Consider the following 23190-nt stretch of genomic DNA (forward strand, 5'->3'; position numbering starts at 1 on the left):
GGAAAAAGTATGTGAACCCTTGAATTAATGACCTCAAAAAAGCTAATTGGTGTCAGGTTTTAGCATACCTGGAGTCTCGTTAAGACAATGAGTTTGGGGGTGTTGACTAAAGCTACTTTGACTGATAAAAACCCCTCAAACTTTTGGAGTTTGTTTTGCAAAAGAATAACACATTTATGTGAGCCATGCCTCGCCAAAAAGAGCTTTCAGAAGATCTACAATCATAAATCAATTACATAAAGCCGGCAAGGGTTACAAAGTGATTTCAAAGACTTTAGAAATTCACCAGGCTACAGTTAGGCAAACAATCTACAAATGGAGACACTTTGGGACTGTTGCTACTCTAGCAAGAAGTGGACACCCAGTCAAAATGACACCAAGAGCACAACAAAGACTCATCAATGAGGTAAAGAAACAACCCCGAATGACAGCCAAAGATTTGAAGGCATCATTGGAACTGGCTAACATCTCTGTTCATGAGTCTACAAAACGTAAAACATTGAACAAGCAGGGTATCTACGGCAGGACACCACGAAGGAAGCCACTGCTTACTAAAAAGAACTGCACGCCTGAAGTTAGCAAAAGAGCACATTGACACTCCACAGCGGTATTGGCAAAATGTCTTGTGGACTGATGAAACTAAGATTGAACTATTTGGAAAAAACACCCAGCACTACATCTGGCGCAGAAAGGGCACGGCATATCGTCATAAAAACATCATCCCAACCGTAAAGTATGGTGGAGGAAACCTCATGATTTGGGCCTGCTTTGCTGCATCAGGGCCTTGCCATCTGAGACTGTCTGTACATCAGCTGAAACTCTCTAGAAAGTGGGTGATGCAACTGGACAACGACCCAAAACACCGGAGCAAGTCCACAACAGAATGGTTCCAGAAAAACAAAATCCGCCTTTTGGAGTGGCCAAGTCAGAGCCCAGACCTCAACCCAATAGAAATGCTATGGATTGACTTGAAGAGATACATACACTTGAGATGTCCAAAGAATATGGCAGAGCTTAAGCAGTTCTGCCAGGAAGAATGGGCAAAAATTCCTCCTCAATGATGTGCAGTTCTGATCCAGAGCTACAGGAAGCGCCTGGTTGAGGTTATTGCTGCTAAGGGGGGGGTCAACCAGTTATTAATTCTAAGGGTTCACTTTCTTTTTCCACTGCCATTTTGAATGTTGAATGAGAGTGTTCAATAAAGACATGAAAGATCAGATTTTTTTCTTGTGTTATTATTTTAGACACTTTATATTTGTCAATACCCTTGACTTAGATGAAGATCCGATCACATTTTATGTCAAATTTACTCAGAAAATCATGACATTCCAAAAGGTTCACATACTTTTTCTTGCCACTGTACATTTATACATAAGATTTCCTACCGGTCCCTGACATGTGGGACATTCATGCTGATGAACATAATACTATCACACTAAAAAATATTAGCAGACGCAGTAATGTCGCCATGCATGTGCAGAAGGGGAAGCTGAGGGTGCTTGAGCACCTGCACCTTTGCCCTTGACTGCCGTCATAATGACCAGTTTGTTGTAAGCCTTCATGTTACATTCTGTTTGAATATGGGTTGTTATAATTCAACAGATTATGCTGTAAAATATATTGGTGTATGACGTTTCAAAGTCTTGTTAATTCCAGCTAAAGAATCCAAGGAGTTGTGCTAAAGCTGGTGTAGAAGTTCATCTATTTTGAGAATGAGTAACTCATAGAGATAATGATGATTTTATGTGATGTTTGTTTGTTTTTTGATATCTTTAGTTTTTAATCTTTCTCCCTTATGTGCTTATGGTCTGGAAATGAAGTGTGGTGTGTATGTTCCTTTGTTAGCAGCCCATCGGTCCTCTGACTGGATTTAATTCTGTCATTTATTTTTCATTTGATATCACAGCCCTCAGGAAGCATTTAGTTAAATTAAATTGTGGATGTAAAATGGATGAGTGGAAAGAAAAAAAAAATCCTTCTTCTGTTTTTCTCTTCAGGGTCAAACAGGATTAGCCAAGGCTGGAACACATTAGCTAGGTTTTATGCCATTCAGTCTCCCCCACAGCAACGCCTGTGATTATTTTATACATGTTGTCAACAGAACGGCTCTGTCAGTTCGGCTTCGGTTTTATTTTAATTCTAATAAACACTAATGCTTAAAGTACCTGTAATATTAACTAAAAGGAGTGTGGATACACTCTGTAATGTTTTTTTGAACAGTAAACATCTATATTTAAAAGCAGGAAGGTCCAACTCCGATCAAATGTGGCCCACAAGTAGCCTAACATGAAAGAAAGGACACAAAGTGAAGAGACGGACAGAGCGTCAACATCACTCTGACATTTTGGCTGCGATTGCGCTGAATGACATATTAGACACACACACACTGATCTACACGCCTGTCGAGTGTTTCAGCAGTTACATACTTCAACTAGCCCATGAAACACGACATGGCAAGACTCTTCAGAGAGCAGATCGCAATTATGAAAAGTTTAAGAGGATCTAGTTGTCAAGGAAATGTGTGTGCGGTTTGTCTGCACTCTAAAAAGAGGCAGAAAGAAAAACACAGCAAGCTGAAGCACAGACGTATGAGAGAGAAAGACAGTGACAGGAAGTGAAGAAAAGCTGTGACAGAGAGACAGTTTAATATAGAGATGCCACTAGTTGAACATTTTTCTTTGGTCAACGAACTGCCAAGTTGCACCATGGGAAAGCAGACAGCAGAGGCATGAAAAACTTCAGTGCCTGTTTGGATCAAGTATGTTGATGTCTTAATCAGGGCAAACTGTGGGTCGACAGCGGGTTGGGAAAATAACATTAACTCTTTTTGAAGTTAATAAAACATCTTTGGCTTCATCAGTCGCTCTTGGTTAGTTTCTACTAGTGGCTTCTATTCCTTTGTTGATGCAGTGTGTGCTTGCTGCTCTTGACTTATTCAATCATTTTTCAGTTGTTCTGACTGATACACTTGCAATTTGGGACCAGATGATTTGGCTCTGCGCCGCTGTGTGTTGGCTGCCTGCTGTTGATTTGAAAACTCACATGTCTAAGTGGTGATTGCAAGACCACTTTATGACAAAAGCTGCTAATTAGCATCATGTGTAAAATGGCCCATCCATCTAGTGTTTGTAATTGTAATTTATGTGCTTCAAGTACTTTTACACAGTTAATTTTGTCTACTCTCGGTGAGTCAGTCAACATTTTTTTTTTTTTTGCTTTGTACAGTGTTTTATTTAATCAAAAACTTTTTTCAGAAAAATTCTTTTCACAGTTTCTGTGAGCTCCAGAGTTAATTTTGAATCTTTTCTAATGCTAGAAGAAATACATTTTTTTTAATTGAATTTCAGAAATGAACCCAAACAAATGTAAGAAATCAAACCTCACAATGACAAAGCTCTAACTTCACTTTGTGGACCCAGTGTCTTCAATAAGAGACACGATGAAGACAAAAGTACATATATACATACATATACATAGGTAGGATGATGTGGTTGAAGTTACACATCAAATTTCTTTTCACTGCTGGTAAACTTCACAGGGAAATTCACAAAAACAATTTTCCCACTTTTTTCAGTTTGACTGATCAAACTATGTAAAACTGCTAACACCCATATTTGAAATTATTTTTGATGAGAATCCATTTAACTTGAAGGTCTGAATGGTTCAGCAATGGAGCAGCGAAGGGGAGGCGAGCTCAGCCTGAAGCTGTGTGACTACATGATTTACTTACCAAAATTGTTCAACCAAACAAATCTTCAGTGTTATCATGACACAACTATCACAGCCATCATGACCTGTAGATCAACGCTTCAGGGGACAGCAGATATGCCCTGAGGCACTGACTCCTTATCAAAACATTATATAATGATGCTGGGGCTGCATGAACTCAGCTGTTATGCCGATGGTGATGCCCCGACACTATTGCTATACGTCCCATTAAAACTTTGACAAACTGTCAGAGTGTGTGCTGAGCTGACACAGAGGAAGGTCTCACTTTCCTCCCTGACATTCGGCCTGATGACTCTGACCAACATCAACACCCAAAATATCAAACAAATCATCCTTCAGTAATACGAACGCTGCTGGTGTATTTTTCAGTTTCCACCCAGTGTTTTCTTTCTCTGAAGTCAGGTGGAACAACAGCTGATTTAGCTTAGCGTCCCACATATATGATGAGTTTTTTCTTGAAATTATGAAAAGCTGCATTATATTCACGGACTATGACCATGGCCAGGATTAAACTAGGGCTGAATTAACTGTGACATGTCGTAGATAGTAGATAGATGAACAAGTTTATATGCATATAAATATTCATGAAGTGCTTTGCATTTAGCATCTATGGTTAATTTTGTGAATTAACAAGACCGCATCAAGTTCAAGTGCGCATACATAAGCTTTTGTTGCAATCTACGCAGCGCTTTATAGATGAGATAGCGCTTGGACAGTTTTGCGTGCAGAATACAGCTCATTTTTTACATCGACTGTCCATAGAGATGTAGGAGCTCATATTTCCCTTTCAGTTAACTGTCAGTTTCTCCACAGGGATATCTAAAAGCCACTCACATGTCTCGATGTATCCCTCCTGATACAGCTGAGCTTTTAGAGTAAAAGGTACAGAAGCCTGAGGGATGCTGACCTCTGTGCCTATGGAAAATTTTAAGTGTAACTTTTGAGTGCATCAATGTGTGTGTGTGCGTGGTAGTGTGTGTGGAAATGCTTGGAGATCGATCTCCGTTATTGGTGCGAACTAGATCAATAATGAAGCCAGTCAACCAATATCTAAAAAGGCAAATATAAAGTGATAAAAAAACCACACACACACACACACACACACACACACACACACACACACACATACACCTACCCATGCATATAGACTCATATACTTGCCACACACATGCACCTCCAAACCCAAACGCACAATTACCCTCACACTGACCCACACAGACCTCTGTTGGAGTGGCTGGCTTTTGAAATTTCTGTCCAATGGGGAAACTGGAGCATGTCAGAAATACACGAGGGTCAATACTGCAGAATGGCACAGTGCAAGAGTACACTGTGTAGGTGAACCTAACCCACACACACACACACTAACCGAGTGTGAGAGAGTCAGAGAAAGGGACACGCCCCTCCCTTTTAGTTCAATCCCTCAGGGAAATCACAAACTGACACTTCTTTCCTCGCTGTTCTTTCACCCACTTCCTCGGCTTTTTTCTTTCTTCTCTGCCTTTTATTCTCCCCTCTATTCAAGTCTCCATTCAGCAATGCTCTATTACCACAATGGAAGGACCCGCAAATTGAATGGGACAGAAGAAGAATGGCACTAAAACACACAAACAACCCCCAAAAACACAGTGAGACATTAAGAGGGGAATGAAGAGTGAATAGAAAAGTGCACCTTTTTCATCAGGGTTACTGGGGAGTACATTCACCTTTGCTTCCTTCTTTATATTGCTTTTCAGAATTAGTGAGTCTGTCTGTATGTCTATCTTTCTATCTGTCTATCTATCTATCCTCCCCTTATGTTGCTGTGTATTACTCATGCAGCCTCTACTGCCTCTGCACTTGCATCGTTATCGAACTCTGCGTCTCTGGCGGTGAGCTACTGCAGCGATGCCAGATGAATAGAAAACCATCTACTCTTTTTGTAAAAGGAGTGTGGGTAGACTACCCACCTTAAGTTTTAGATAGATTTTATACATTGGCTTAGGAAACAGTGAAGAATTGTTCCATGTTTTTTTTTATTATTTATTTTATTTTAAACCAAGTAGAAAAAAAAGGTTGTTTTTCGCAGTGGGAATGACACCGAGAAGGTGAGATATATGTTTATATATGTACTATAGTTCTGTGTCTATAATTTCTCCCCTGTTGGAACCTGGTAAACTTCACTCACTTTTACATTTTAATAGAGTAAATATAATTTATCTGAAGTACATCCCATAAAATAAAAGAGTGTCCATTGTGTGCTCACTATTATGTCACCATTAGTCAAAACAACGATGATTCATAAATGTTCAAAATCTCAATTGAACTCCCTACAGGGTTTCCTAATGATAGGGCTCATTACCAGCGACTTATTTGCATTTTCTCCCCACTTTCTTAACTTTTCCATTTTTTTCTAACTGTACTCATTAAAAGAACACCTGGCATTACATTCACTAAGATGATCAATGTCCTTTTTCAACAGGATGTAAAAGGTTTAATGTTTAACTGAAAAAGATGAGCCTCATTTTTACCACACAGGGATTGGTGCATTACCATACAAGGGACTCATCAAACTTGTGTCTATAGGTTTCCAGCCTGCAAAGGCATGTTTGACGTTTAGAAAAGATTTCCATTAGGCACCTTAAGAAAAAGTTGCAAAAGAAGAATTTCTTTAAACTCTTTCTGCCTACTCGAGGTGAACGATGACTCATCAGTTCTTTCTTTCTTCTGTTTATCTGGAAACCGTGAATGTGCCCTCTAGCCCGACAAAACCACCTCATGAATTCTCTCTTTTCATTGTTATTCCGGCAAGGCCAGGGATGAATTAGCTTGTGACAGAAGTCATTTACTGTAAAGCAGTCTGTACAATACATGAACAGATCATTTTGCCTTCACTTAAACATACCAATAAAACTTTCAGCACCTTGCTGGACAAACACAACACTTTCATTTATCTGCTACCGAGGACTTGGGTGTGCAGCTGCATAATCATGCTGCACTGTGTATCTGTGTTGCCTAGTTATGATGGTTCAAGAAGTGGCAAGTCACATCATGTACATGTAGCAAGATCTGAGCTAGTCAGATGCGGTCTGTGTGTCTTCTGTATAGATCATGGCTGCAATCAATCTAAGCATCTGGATAAGAGCCATGTCCACAGGGGTGTGAGCTCCACATCAACATAACAAAAGTATTTTTTACATGATGTGTAATGGTCGCCATCGTTAGATCTAAATTTGTACAGTAATATTTTGCCCTGAACGAATCACAGTTCTGCTCCTGCTGAGTCTGTGTGGGGAAAATTGACACAGGGACGGATTAGCTTTTTAATGTTTGCAGTTCATTCATTCATTCATTCATTCATTAACCATACCGCTTATCCTTTTAGGGTCACAGGGGGGCGGGGTAAACAGGTCACCAGTCTATCACAGGGCTGACATGTAGAGACAAACAACCATTCACACTCATATTCACACCTACAGGCAATTTAGAGTCGACAATGAACCTAACCTGCATGTCTGTGGATTGTGGGAGGAAGCCGGAGTACCCGGAGGAAACCCACAAAGGCATGAGGAAAACATGCAAATTCCACACATAAAGGTCACAGCCGGCAGCCAGGTTCAAACTGGGTGGGTGCTGCCCAATGCACAACCATGCCACTTTTACAGTTCGTACAGGGTCAAAATTGTTTTTTACTTCCAAAGAAACCCACACTTTCTCTAGAAAAGCACAACCTCTGGCCTGGTCATGAGAAGGGCCATGTTCACAGGTTTGAAACGAGCACTCACCAAAGGCAGAGTTCAGGCAGTGGATAGCTATTCTACGTTGGAGAAAAGGTGGGAAAAGAGAACTGATGGGTTATCACAATATATGGTTTATTCAACAGGAGTGATTTGGGGTTCAGTGTTTCGCCCGAGGACTCTTCCACATGTGGACAGGAGGAGCTCGGTAGCGAACCACCACTGTATTGCATTGTATTACAGTAACAAGCATTTAAACTACAACAAACAAGCAAGAAGCTGATTGACAAAAATGACCTGCTGCAACACTGTGTGCTGCCATTCAGTGTGTATCTGCAGTGTCTGTGAGCTGCTGCGTTCTCCTGCCTTGTTTTTAATTATATTAACTCAATGAATGTGTTGTGATAATTAGCTATCTGTCTGAATGAATGGAGAGCACTGAAATGCCTTTAGAGACTAGCAAGTCAGCCGGGGGCTTGCACACTGGCAAATATACAACCATACTGTATATTTCACTGCAGGTAAGTGCATGTGGGATAGCGGACTGTGCAAGTATGTGCACGCAAAAACACACACACACACACACACACACACACACACAAACAAGGAGAGAAAGAGCTTGCACAATACCCCGCAGGGATCAACTTGAGATAAAATTCAGCAGCACTGAATAATATAGTCCATTTATCAAAGCAAAAACACTGACTCTGACACACACATATACACGTATATATTCCGTACTCTCAGAGGGTTGTTGTGAAGTGAAGGTGCCCTTGTGTCAGTGGTCATTTATCAGCATACGTGATTCAAAGTGTCGTGGCAGGCGAAGCGCAGCGGTTTCTGCTTGTGTAAAGTTCTTCTCACTTCTTGCTTTGAACCCTACAGCTCATAATGCCAGTCTGCAGCGCCCCTATAATATAAAACACTCTCACCCCTGTGTTTGGATTTGCATCATTTAGCCATGGTGAGCCATTCAACAGGAGAATGCCACAGCGGGAGAAAGGATCAAATAAACAAAAGAACCATATTTTAGCATGAATGCTAAATGCTGTGCTAAAGTTCTAAACAACCATCATGAAGTAACAAAAACAGAAACAGTCTTTTTCTGCCTCAACACCGCATTGACTGGAGTGCAAGAGTAAAAAGACTTTTTGCTTTATTGTTATAGAAATTAGGAGCATCACAAAAGATCTTCAATATTTGTGAGGCACAATAAATCTAATCATGCATCAAACACTCTTGTCATGTTTTCAGTCTAAACTAAAGACCGTATATAAAGATGGACGTATTCAGGTCCTATTCAGAGGGGACACCTAGCAGACAGCTAGCAGCTAGGCACCAAGAAGTTAGCCAAATGTGACATTACCCACCTGTCACTCAAAGCAGCACAGCCTCAATTATGCATAACTTTAAGCCTTAATAAAATTGAAACAGGTGAGTTAAAAAATTCACTCCCCGTACAGATGTCATGAAATTAGCTATAGAGAAACTGTTTTTTGTACCAGGCTGTAAACATGGTTATTTCTGCTATAAAGTTGGGCATTTTAACATGGGAGTCTATGGGGATTGACTTGCTTTTGGAGCCAGGAACTGCAATTTTTGGCAGTTGCATGTTGGCTTCATTTTTCAGCCCTGAAGGTTGTTGCTTGGTCTAAACTTCTCATATGGCATTCGCTATTTAAAAGAAAATAAAAGTTTTCCCCTTCATGACAACTTATTAGAGAAATGTCCAAAAAACAAAATCAAACATCAGTCAATCAAATATATTCAAATATTTTTACATTGTGATATCAGCACTTAAGTAAAAGGTCTGAGTACCTCTTCCAGCACTGCCCGTGACTAATGGAAGACCTGATATGTCTTTGATAGTGTACAATTCATTTATATGCCGCAAAAGTCACTACACCTAAAGCCGCTACACTTGAGTCCCTCATTACAGTGGGGCAGTTAAATTGGAAATGAATGCATCCCAACCAGGACTAATGCAGGTAAAACTCTAATGGGCTCAAGGTTTTGATCTTCCCTCATTAAAAAACCTGACTGTTAAAGAATGATGTTGCGAACCTTAAACTGAAACTTGCAAAAAGCCAATTAAAGCAATACAATCATGTTTGACAGAGGGCTCTACTGGGAAGTTCACTATGAAGCAAAACCGGCATCTTGTATTTATCTACAACGGATCCAGAAAACTTCAGCTACCCATAAGGGCTGATGTCTACCGACTTTTGTAGTCTTTTATTTAACAGATTATCATTGATGCATTAAGTTTACTGTCAGATGCCCATCCTGTCTGTCTCTTCTGTCAGAGCCTTGGGATCGGTACTAGTTTGCTGCACAGAGGAGGATGTGTTTTTGCCATGCATAGCACACATAGCAACACTAATGATCAGTGCAATAAAACCAAGAGGAGGAGTGCACTGTTGGTTGGAATTAACTGCACAACTGACCTATGTAATATTTTGTTGCATGGAAAGGATGTTGCTATTTTGCAAAGCATGTGATCTTGTCTTTTTCCCCTGACTGCCCACCAGAGCTGCGTATTTATGTTCAAAACATTCATTCTTTGCCTTCAGTTTAAGGACTTTGTAATTTATGGTTTCAAGTGTGAGCAAGCATCAGATGAGACATGCTGTGCTGTGCTGTCATCTATATGAAAAGGAAATTCTCTCAGATTATTATCATTACTTTGCTTCCTCCGCTGCGGCAGGTTTTGAGGGTCATCTTATACAAAGGTTATCTGATGGTGTGAACTCATTTACAATCCTTTTTTCCCTGAAAATGCTCTTCCACCACTTCACATATAAATCAGTCGTTTCCTACCTACATAGGTCCTATGTTCCTATACTAGTCCTCTGCTGCGATTAGAGATCATTTCTTTTAATCTCAAGTGTTGATTGCTCACCCATAATGGGATCCATTGCTGTGAGTGCTTGAGCACTTGACTAAATGTGCTGAATATCAAGCCTTGTATTTACTGCTTACTGCTGCATAGCAGACCGCTAGTACTAAGAATCAAAGCAGAGTAGACAAGAAGAACTAAACAACCCAAGGTTTTGCACACAGCTGAAATGACCATGTCAGATCTTGAGGGCAAAACCGTTGCATTTCTTCTTGTCTCCCTTCAAAACTGAAAATGTGGGATACTGGTGGGAGTTTCACTGCTTAATGGCAGCGGACTGTGCCTGTTGTAGCTGCTTTGTGATGAATTGATCTCTTTCTGTTATTGCTTTTTGGTGACTTTAAATCAAGTTTTGCTTCCACTCTTAATCACTAAATTCTTATTCAGTGTGAGTTGACTGGCTGGATGTAAAATGGTTTAAAATAAATGGATATGAAAAGACATTTTTGACTCTTCAAAAGAAAAGTCTGTCAGTTACTAAATCAATAGCTCGGCTGCATTTCCTGTTGTTTTGCCCTTGAGCAAGACCATTACCACCTACCTGCTCACATACTCTATATGAAACTACATGAAAGGATGAAAGTAAACATGCGCAGCGATTAAAGCCTTCAATAGCGAGAAAAAGAAACACTATGAGAAATACTACGAGAGCAAGAAATAACATGAATCTCTTAAAGTGTTATGACTGTCTGCAGACCAACAAGTGAAACAATGATCTGGCATCACAATAACATATCTTTGTAGTCACATCTGAATAACAATTCCATCACAAGGACAGGCATGCACATGTTGTTGAGCAGACACACACTCTAATGTATGCACCACTAATGCAATAGTCATCACAATATACAACTGGTTTTAAGTCCCATAAGAAAATTCTCTTTTCATTTTCCTCCAGCAGTGAGGTCAGAGCACAGAGCCTCTCTCCCAACTGAAAATTATGAAGCTGTGCAGTGCAAATTTTAGTAGGATAAACTTACAGCATCCAGTAGCAGCGCTTTGATGTCAGTAAGCTCAGTCTATCTGTGGCGCTACTGTATGGAGTTCCTTCACACACACGCACACACACACAAACAAAACCCCTCACACATACACACTTGTGTGTACCTTGCATTTGTGTTTGTTAAGTTCAGTGTTCAGTCCTGAATTTCAAAATGCTTTTAACACGTCGTCTTTACTAAATGACAGCAAACGTAGGGACATCTGTGCAACTAAACGGCAGCGTGACGAGGATGCTGGATTGCAGGTAATTGTCAGGGAGCTGGTGTAAGGAGGGGATGAGCACAGGTGAATAAACACACACCTGTCTCCAAGTGTTGCTTCCGATTTCTTGGGGGGATTTGTTTTTTTAAAAGGAGCACGCACTTCTTGAGACCTGCACAGACTGTACAGAGCGGTCGGAACGAAGCACAGTATAAGTGAATATGGGAAGTTACAAAACAAAAACATACATACATACCCAGACATGCAGAGTTTATGAAATATACATACACAGGATACAAACAAAACCTCATTTTGTAAAAATTTTGAGCAACTCACTCCCTCACAAACACACGAGCACATAAGCACCAGCCTGATTCACTGACAAATTAATCCTCACATCTGTTCTGCTGGAGACTGAGAAGGGATTAACCTGCTGCTTTCACTGCCTCATTGGCTCACACGCAAATGAACAGACATGCACACCCACACCCACACATATACAGCAATTTTACTCCTATACTGTACGAACATACAAATGCACGGAAGCACAGAAGCATGACAGCATACAGTACATGCAAGGACACGTGTGAGCACGAATGGACACTGAGAGTCTTGCATTCATAGATGACTTCCATCAGATCAGAGGATGAGAGTCATAACATCACCAAAAGAGGGACAAAAAACCTAAAAAAACATATCCGTGTAAACACACCTCAGAAATAAACAAATGTAATTCAGTGGTGTAATTCAGGCAGCTCCTGCAGGTGGCGCTGCACATGCTGCATGTTGGCCAGAAGCCAAATCACAGACAGTATTACAGTACTGGTGATGCTTCAGCAACGAGACATTGGCAACAAACCGTTTACAAACACATACAGGCGATAGATGGACTGCGAGGAATGTAGTTGGACAAGACTTTCAGCAACGTAACCTGACTGAGGAAATGCGTATGTGGAGGGCTGATACGCAAACACGTGGAGACACACAGGACTCCAAAAATAAAGGTTGAATAAATAACACAAATGCGCCATCGCAATTACTCACCACTCACAAAAGACTATAATTATGGGAGAGCACGAAAAATTTCAAGTGACACACACACACAAAAACACGCTCACACATATACAGAGTAATATATATGTATATAGCCTACTGTCATATACAGGTTATGAATGGCTAAATATGTGTGTGTGTGTGTGTGTGTGTGTGTGTGTGTGTGTGTGTGTGTGTGTGTGTGTGTGGGTGAGTGGGGGGGGGTCATCAGGGTGTGTGTGTGTGGGTGTGTGGGGGGTCATCAGAGTGTGTGTGTGTGTGCACATGTGCCTGCATCTCAGTTAGTGTTTATCGGTCTAGGTAATTGGATCTGAGCAGTACATGTCGACACTGGCAGCCAATCAAATATTTTTTCAATTTTGCTGCCAACAACATTAAATCCCTCTGCAATATAAAACACAAACACACCCTTGTAATCACACTGTACACAAACTCACACACACACACACAAAAGCAGCTGCTTGATGACACGTGTGTGAGGATACAACAAAGCAGCAATTTGAAATTTTAGTTGCGTCACAAATCATAAACACACACGCGCGCGCTCACACACATACATAAACATATAGCACTTGCACAGAGATGGTTGTGAACTGCCATCAGAACAAAAATGTCACTGTCTTTAATTTCCTCCCTTTTATGTTTATGGTTGTTTTATGTTTTATCTTTCCGTCTTTTATCTGAGCCCACGCACACACACACACAACCCCCAGGCAAGTAATAAGTATTTCACAGACTCAATCAGCAGAGACAGACAGAAAGCTGCAGCAACAGGAGCTGAAACTTACCTCCTCCAGACCAAAGTTCATCATCACCAAAAATAAGAAAGGTGAGGGTATAAGAGGTAGAGAAGAGGTCATCATTATGTGTGTATGTGTGTGTGTGTGTGTGTGTGTGTGTGTGTGTGTGTGTGTGTGTGTGTGTGTGTGTGTGTGTGTCAGTCTGTGTGTGAAAGTAGGAAGGAGAATAAGGCACTAATAGAACAATACAGGAGGCTTTTGAAGGAAAATTACTCATTTAAAAGGGATTTCCATAATGAAGGGAAAACCAAGCAGAGGTGGATATATCACTCTACCTGTCATTGGACAAAAGATGATGATTAAAAAAAAAAAACTGAAAGGAAGAAGGAAGAGAGAAGAGGGCAGAGGGCGTGAAGCATATAGCATCCTGTTTTTCAGACAGTGTGGACAAGAGAGAAGAGAAGTAAATCCTACCTGGAGTTGTTCGGACAACGTGGTGGACTGTCTTGTAGTCAGAGCTGGAGCTGAACTCTCCTCAGGACGCAAAAACACTTGCTGACCGCGTCTGCAGGCATCAAAAACAACAGTCAGGACCTGTGTGTGAGTGTGTCTTTGTGTGTTTGAGTTGTCCGCTGTGCACACATGAAGTCAGCTGTTACAGCCTGGATGATAAGCTGCTGGAAAAAGATCATTTTCATACACACAGACACTCACACACACACACACACACCAACTTATCTTTTCCCTGAACTGAGGAGTGCAGGAATTTAAAGAAGTGTGTGAGGGAATGTTGGGGAAAAGGTGAGTGTGTTTCCGTGTGTGTGTGTGTTTGTGTTTGTGTGTGTGTGTGTGTGTGTGTGTGTGTGTGTGTGTGTGTGTGTGTATCTGTTAAGCCCTTACAGGTCCTTCCCTTTCTTCCTCTCAAGCGCAGTCATGTCATCTCCACCTGTCGTACGCAGAGAGGGCGCTGGAATCACACACACATTCACACACACAGCGACGCACCGATGCACACACTTGCGCCGGCAGGCTGAGACACACACTGACGCGCTAACACCACGAGCTGCAATGCATTGAGCCCAGAGTGAACACAGTCCCTCCTCCTCTCTCCTCCCACCTCTCTCTCTCTCTCTCTCTCTCTCTCTCTCTCTCTCCCCCCCCCTCTCCCTCTCTCTCTCCTCCTCTCTCTCTCTCTCCCTCTCTCTCTCTGCTCCTCCTCTGGGTCTTACTGCCTCCCTCAACCCTCCCCATGTTTCACTTTCCTCTTGTCAGTGTGTACGCCGGCAGGATGGATACACACATAAAAGCACTATACTGCAGGCACAGTACAGCGTGGACTCAGTTTGACAACATGGGGAGCAGCAGACTAATGAACCTACTTGCAAATATTTCGAATATTATTTAAAATACAGCTCAGAGACTGTCCTCAACACAAAAGAGACGCTATTGTTCCTTCGTTCAATAATTAAATGACCTATCGCATCAACATCCCATTCTACCAACAATCAACGCTGGTGTCTGCAGACTGCTGTTTGCATCCCATCTCTTATCACCAGGTAACTGGGGTTTCTTTTAACCATGATTATAATGTAACATTTTCCAAGTCATTTTAATGGCATAAACTTAACCAAACGATACAGCTGAAAAAATCTCATCCCAAGGTCCTTTTATTAGCTGTCCTGGAGCTTTGAGTTATATTGCAAGAGCTTCATCAGTAGATGGAGTTTACCCATTTGTCAGGGAATTACAGATGTCCATTTTCTTCTGAGCAGTTTAAGACACTTCTCATCCCCAGTGGTTCAACAACTGTGATATAATATGATCAAAAGCCGCAGTATAGCTAATAAACGGACCTTTAGGTGAGATTGTCCTGTTCTTATGTTTATCATAGTTCACAGTAAATTAGGTGCTCTTGAGTCATGCACAGTTCAGAAAAGAAAGTGTAAACTCAAACAGTTCCTCAAAGTAAGAAGAAAATATGCACAAAAATAAATAAATAAATAAACAAACCACCAGTGTTTGCCTGCAAATACTATTATTTTTTCACACATATTGATATATTTTTCTTAATTCAAAATAAAACAGAACTAATTCCAGGAAAATTAATCCCTGAAAATCAAAGGCTGGATGAAACCTAATTTAGCCCCACAACCAGCACTAACAGATACACAGTCACACACAATGCATATTTATAACGCATCAAAGATTTAAAAGATTTATCTCCACCGCTGTAGCTCTTTACATATAATCAGCTGGCAGATTCATCATATCAGCCTCCGTCTGCTGCAGGAAGCTTCCCATGTGCCTCTGACAGCGGACTCTCTGAGGTGACATTGCACGTGACAGGACATTTAGCATAAAGACACTGTACAACAGGTTGCATAGGACTGTGTAATGCTGTCCATCAATGTGACAGCATACCTTACTAAAAGCAAGCTTGCCAGAAGCTACGCACACTTACACACACAATGTCGTGTCACAATCACACAGAAGGTGTATGTCTCAAGCAGCGGCATCAAGTCAACACTGTGCTGCTTGCAATTTAAAATTCTGAGTGTTATCCATTAAATAAGAATACAGTTCTGCGTATTTTTTCAAAAAGGTGTTAAAAGGGCATTTTTTAAGTGTGGATCACTAAAAAGGGGACTGACTGAATAAATGCGAAGCTATCAGAGGCAAACAGTCACTACGTTGGATTACAACCGGCTGACAAAAGCAGCTCCTCTAACTCAAATGAAGTAAGCCGCTTCAGTTCAAATGCTGAAAATTGGCCTGACTGAGAGAAGATACTGTTAATTGTTTGGAAAAACAACCAAAACCAAGTGCCGTTGTGACGTGTTCACTGGAGGCTGAAATTGCCTAAGATAAATGATGGATATTTGCAAACTGGAGAACTTAAGGACTCAAACAAAATCACATTTGATCACGGTCTTAATTAAATATCTTTAACATATTATAACTCATTTTTAACCCGTACTGCAATGTCACAAATATATTGTGTATAACCTTGCCCTCACACATATTTTTAAGGTGTGACATGCTTTTTACAGCCAAACACGCTTTTCCTACAATTTCACCACAACAATTAATTTAAAAGTCTTGTGAATCCTTCTATACATGAAGAGGCAGAGGTACAAAAAGAGATTGAGGGCAGCCAGTCAGAGGTTCATGGAGTCGTATCAAGGTAAGGGCTTTGCTATAAAATGCTGTAATATTCCAGTAAACCCTGAGGCTGCCTGTTTTGTAAACATGGTGAAAGGTTATTCCAGTACAAGAGAACTTCAGACTCTGTTGACCAGAGTTGGCTAATAGCTGCCAGATAACCAGCACTGCACACGGTCTATATTATCAATTCTTTACTGTGTTTGTCATGGATAGAGCTCACATGAACAAACACACACACGCACACACACACACACACACACACACACACTCAAGTAGGAGAGCAAGCCCTTACATGTACTCAGGAAAACACACAAGCAGGCAGAAGTACAAACACACACCTGAAAATAGGTTAGTTCAAAGCAAATTCTCCTCAAAGACTGTCTCTCCTCATCTGTTGTGGACTCTGTGATCTAGATTACCTTTTAAACACACACACACACACGCACACACACACACACACACACACACACACACCTTCAGACCATTACTGCTGTGCGGTGCAGCTGAAAGACTATTGATCCCAAGTTTGTGATTAAAACGGGGACTGTTGTTGCTGCTCAAATGCCATCAACACACAAATCCACCTTATGATCACTTACTCACTCAGTTGTTCTTTCACACTCACACACACACTCACACACACACACACACACACACACACACACACACACACACACACACACACACACACTGTGAGACAGCATGAATAACTACAGTGCAGAGGAACATAATTAGCAAGCCATGGACCTGGAATCTGATGAGGATGAAGCCAGTAACCTTGGACTGCTAAATGTGTGTGTGCGTGCGTGTGTGTGTGTGTGTGTGTGTGTGTGTGTGTGTGTGTGTGTGTGTGTGTGTGTGTGTGTGTGTGTTTGTCCCGACTCCAATAAAGCAGCGGAGTGATTGAAAGCTCTAAATGGTGAAGGTGCACTCAGGGGAATAGGGCTAATCTACATAATGGTTGAGCTATATTAACGGCATCCTGCTGCACACGCGCACACGCACACACACACACACACACACATACACATAGGTGTCAATTGAACGGTTGCTTCTCTCATCCCCCCACACAACCAGTTTTCTTCCTGCTGATCTGACTAAGCCGGTGAAAAAGGACAGAATTGGAGAAAAAACAAAACAATAAAAACAACATTGTGAATATTGAATAATTATCTTTATGTGTATTATATGAGCTCCTCATTGAACAGCATCATTAAAAATGCTTATTACGGGGTACCTTTCATGCAGGTTTAAGTACATATTTGGTCACTGTACTCGTGATCACACTCACTGATTAAAGGCTGATCTTGATAGCACAACCTTTCAGGTGACACATCACTGCCACTCCAAAGATCTATTAACATTTCATTATTTATTTTTCTCTGCTAAAATCAAGACCATCAGCGGCATTCTCTAAAACCAATCCTCCATGGCATGAAAGCTTTTGAGAGCATTTCATATTAGTGTCTCTTTCATTGCAACTCCATCACAGCTTGAAAGGGATCAGAAAATCCACTGACAGCCCCTTCTGTCGGACAAAAGTGGTCCCCATCTTGAGGTGGCCGCCTCACAAATGAGCTCAGCTTGATGAGAAATGTGCATTTAGGGAAATGCTTGTGCTGTGTGAGGAGCCGGAATGGATAGAAAGAAAGGGAGTAAATGGTCATGCTTGCAGTGGGAGTGTACTGTATGTTCCATGGGAGATGGGTTTAAGGTACTCGGCTGAAGTTTTGGTCAAGACGCTCTTATGGTGAATCTTAGTTCATTCAACTAACACTGCACAGTAATCTGAATCAATCTGGGCTTTAGTCTGGTTGGTTGTCAATTTTTTGACGACACATAACCTAAACAATGAAAAAATGAGTCTACGAAAATAATAAACTAATGTGTTACACGGTGTCAGGAAGTATTGCATGGTATCTATCTATCTATCTATCTATCTATCTATCTATCTATCTATCTATCTATCTATCTATCTATCTGTCTTAAGACTGTGGTGTTCCCATCTCATACCGAACATACAGTGCAGGAACAAAGTATAGTATTTGTAGTACATGTGTAGTACATTTCTAAAAGAGCACTGTGCTGTTTTTTAATCAGTCTGTAAATGTGTACTGTAAGTCTATAGCTGGACGTGAAGCTGAGAAAAACCAAAGTTACTGGTGTGATTCCTGCTGAGGCCGTCAGTGCTGAAAATCTATGCACTCACAGAACTGCACAGTGCCGTGGATAGAAGTGGTCACCACATGGTGTATGACTAACGGCTTAGGGAAAAGTGTGTCTGGGGCTGTGTGTGTGTGTGTGTGTGTGCGCGTCTGTTTATGTGTGTGTGAATATTACTTCACCATATTGTTGCTCATAACTAATTTCCTTAAACAACACGAGCAGTAAAACAACAGCAGGAAAGCGACATTGACACGCCCTTTGGAAAGTCACGCAGACATACTCAACCACACAGACACTTAGCAGCGAGCCGAACTGTTTGCATTGATAACCTATTTCAACAGTACAATGCCTGATTCTCCTCAGTAAGGCACAGCACTTTGAAACAATGCATTTGAATGCAACAAGCATCAATGACGCTGCCAACCGGATGCTGAAAAGAGAGAAGGTGCACTGAACACACCAAGTTAAAAGAAAACCCACACATTACTTATTTCACTTTGTTGTCAGATTGTATTTACAGCACATGCTGACAACTTCATATATAAAATTATGCTGTTGCATACTGCATTGAATAAAAATTTCTTCATGAGGAAATTATACTTTTATTCTGAAGGAAAGTTGCTGCAAGACCCATTTGAAGGCTTTTTATCCTTAAGTGGTGGACATCCATTTTGTGTTTAAAAATTCAGATTCAATCAAAATAGTTAATCAAATGATCTGAACAGCATTTTGCAAGCGAAGGTCTTAAGATGACTCAGAACTGTTCAAGCACGGCAGAATGTGCTTTATTTCCAAGCCACCAAATTTTCAGGTGGGCATGTGCTTCATTCAAATAGTCAATATGTCACCTTGAAAATCCAGCTCTGTTCTGTAAAGAGCTCATTGCCTCTTGCTCTCCACTGCTAAAGCGTCTATACACTGTGTCATGACCAGCAGGACATCCATACACCAAAAACAAAATGAACCCTTTTGGCTTCTATTCATCAGAAATCACAAAGCTGCTTCACGTCAACATTTTGAGAGGCTGGTTGGTGGTTGCTATGTGAGTTAGGACGTTGGCAACCTGAACAGTTTATAAGCCAGTTTCCATACCAACACGCACTGTCTCCTAACTATAGTCCATCTCAGCAGCACCAAGAAGGGAGTAGGGGCGGATGAGAGGATGAGGAAAATGGAAAAGAGGAGTGGAGAGGAGAGGAGACCTCACTGCTCTATAGAAATCTCTGTGCAGCTAACTGCTGTTTAGAAATCCCACCAGCTCTACCATCCTATGTCTGGTAATATTTGTCAATATGTGTGTGAGACACACTTTGAGCTAATTCACCATTAACTCAAAACGAAAATTGTCTGCATTTGTGGCTGTTTATGTGAGACATATACTTATCTGGGACATAAATTTCACCTCACAGCTGGAGGGAAACAGCAGGTTAATCATATCATTTCTGAGTTTGATTCCAAGCCGGCCCTGATTAATGGTTCAGTCCCCCAACACCGCTGATGAAATTGGAGGCTATTCAGTCTGAAATAAAAATGTCCATTTACCTTTTAAAGTTCCGTGTGAGCCGAGTGAAAAGCTGTTTTTTTGCAGAGCGTTGTGGAGTACAGATGATAAAACTGGCAGGGAGCTTGGGAGAGATTATCTGTTTTTGGACACGAGACCTGGCAAGAGAGAACGAGCCAGCTATCCCCGAGTATCCAGCAGCAAAATGGACACGTGCGCCGTCGGGTTGTTCTCTGATCAGACTGTCATGACTTGAGTGACCTCTGTGTAAGAACTGCAGTGACCCTGTACCGGGTGAGGGCTGAAACTGTAATTGTTTCTAAGGACATCAAAACTGATCCTTTGATCCGTGTGAAGTTCACACTGTCACAGGCTGCTAATGCACAGAAGGCTTCAAGTGGATTTGAAGCGACAACACGAACAACTGTGCAGAAAATATTGACAAAATATTTCAGAGCTGTGCTGTTTTCTTTGACGTTCTGATATTTTCTCTACTCATGTGTGCAACAAAAATCTCCAACACTCTCCTCGTTGCATATTCTGAATAGATGTATGTGTATAAATCATGTTATACTGTATGGAAAGACATGACAGAGATGATGTCATGTTGGTTGGCGACATATGGTTGAACTTCATCTATGAGAATCTATAAACATTCCCAGGTTGTGTCTTCTATGTTCAACCTGTGAAACAAACTTACAGTTATTACACCAGATGTTGTAAATGAAAGCAGCAGGCAAATGGCTGTTTTGGAGGCGGGCTCCAATGTGTTCCTAAGGTTCCACAGCCAATAAACATGTATTCAATTCTATCACACAGGCTGGTTATAAGAACAGACTGTTTATGCTCATATTTGCAGATATGTACCAGTTTCTAATAGTGCACCCACTGAGAGTGTATAAATTTGGACTTCTTGTATTACCCCCTTAAATGGTCCGCTGGGTTAGGCTGCAGAACATCTGGACTTATGGGTTTTTTCCGTTCTACTAACCAATCAAGTCATTAATGAAGAGGTTTTACAGCAATCTATTGAGTCTTATCTATTGAGATTATTATAATTGTTATTAAGTTGTGAATAAATTGTTGAATGTGGCTCTGCAGCTCTTTGATCCACCGCCGGGGTTGCCCATTGAACTTAAAACAACTTTAAACAAACAAAGCAAGTGTTTGGAGGAGGATAAACTGCAGCCAAAGGGATTTTTCCTAAATCTTGGTCATACTAATGGTAGCAGTAATAGAATAGTAAATGATTTACTAACCCTAACGATGCCATATAGATATGACTTGCAAAGCTTAAGTATGTGCAAGGTACTGATCTGTGTCCACAGGTATTTGAAGAAGCTGCCCTTACCTGCACTTTTTAAATCAAAGCTGACGGGTGTGGGGAGGACAGGACCTACTCCAGTTTCAGATTTTGTGTCTTTCAGTAAGTACATTCCATAAATTCACTGTGAACATAACTAAAGGTATTAAAATGTGTTTTTGTGTCTGTGTTTATGTGTAAAGGAGAGCTCTTCTCCTGTCTCCTGTTAGCTGCTTCCTTCCTGATATGCTGCTCAACAATGTTCAGGCACACACACTAACACACACATTTCCTTCCTTTAGTATTTGGTTATCGCCGTTCATGTCAGAGGTGAGTGGGAAACAGTGGGCAGTGTGAGGAGTTAGTGATAAAATCCTGGGGACAAGGAAGTGAAAGAGAGATAGCGAGATGAAGGAGGAGACGGAGAGATGGAAGGAAGGCGGCAAACCTGCTAATGGGAAGTTAAAGGTTTAAGAGGAGGAACCTGACCCTGTCAATCACCGTCAGTGCAGCCTATGGTAATGTCAGCGTCAGCTAAAAAGCTAAAAGGTGTCACAGCTGACACACAGTTGTCGTTACGTGAACACATGCTCTACAAAGAGTTAAAAAAACACATACACACACACACACACACACACACACACACACACACACACACACACAGACACAGACACAGACACCCACACCAAATGGAGAGTGAGTAAGTGCTGCAGAAAATCTCCTGCAGTGAGAAAGGTAGAAGAAGTTGGAGCAAGGTTAAAAGATGGAGGGACAGAAAACAAAGAGAGAGCAGCTGAGATGGGGCGAGAGCAAGAAGAATGGGATTGGAGAGAAAGAGACACACTGCAGCAACAACAGCTGCTGTAAAAAATAATAGATGGAGAGAAGTGATGCATGGGAAGTGAGAGAAAAGGAAGAACACTGCCACAGACCAACAAAACTTCCTCATTCACTCTCTTTCTCTGCTTCTTTTTTCTTTCGTCTTTTACTTTCTTTGCACAAAACTACACAACAACTAATGAGGCGTGGGCTACAGAGTCCGACAGCGGCAAACTGCACTGTGCACTGTGTGTGTTTGAGTTGTGATGTGTGTTTGGCAAAGCAAACTTAATATTTGTGTGACACTTGTGCATTAGCATTTAGATGTGTTTGCATGTGTGTGGATTGGTAGTAACCAGACAGATCAGAAATATCTGGCTATATCATTACCTTCATGCCGTCTTTATCTCTTCATTTCTCTAATCTAATTGGTTCTTCGGTTCAACCAATCAGAACGCACCATTGAGACTATCTGCTAAGAACCGATGTTGAACAGGCTGAATAGATGCTACAAGTGGTAATGACGATGACTGTGTGTGTGCGTGTGTGTGTGTGTGTGTGTGTGTGTGTGTGTGTGTGTGTGTGTGTGTATGTGCGCGCACATGTGAAATAACCACGCTGACTCCGATTTGTTGCCATGGCACCCCATCTTCCTGAGGTGCAAAAATCACAGAACAATTTATACCCACAATTTCCTCTCTATAATGAAGCAGTGAATGCACTGACCCTGACGTGCACACACTCAGCTACACACACACACACATACACACACACACACACACACGATACGTGCACACACACTTGTAGCATTATCCTCTCAAAGAGCAGCCTTGACCCTTTGGTACAGATAGTGGATCACTACTAAACTCAGTGACTAACTGGAGTTAAAAAAGAGAGTA

At 41.2% G+C, this 23190-nt stretch overlaps 1 protein-coding gene across 2 annotated transcripts in view; it reads right to left on the minus strand.

Moving 5' to 3' along the window:
• pde2a (phosphodiesterase 2A) overlaps positions 1-23190 on the minus strand; it is a 140563-nt gene that overhangs the window by 85909 nt on the left and 31464 nt on the right. Inside the window, exons 1-2 of one of the 2 annotated variants that reach the window (XM_023406634.2) lie at positions 14238-14405; positions 13812-13902 (exon numbers count right to left, since the gene is read on the minus strand). In XM_023406634.2, the coding sequence (XP_023262402.1) occupies positions 13812-13902; positions 14238-14272 (126 nt within the window). In that variant the 5' untranslated portion in view covers positions 14273-14405. Of the gene's footprint in view, positions 1-13811; positions 13903-14237; positions 14406-23190 lie in introns of those variants that run through there. The other variant, XM_023406633.2, reaches the window with a different exon arrangement.

Source organism: Seriola lalandi, unplaced genomic scaffold, assembly GCF_002814215.2.
Source record: "Seriola lalandi dorsalis isolate HSWRI2012SDOR001 ecotype SW California unplaced genomic scaffold, Sedor1 jcf7180002054313, whole genome shotgun sequence".
Classification (NCBI taxonomy): domain Eukaryota; kingdom Metazoa; phylum Chordata; class Actinopteri; order Carangiformes; family Carangidae; genus Seriola; species Seriola lalandi.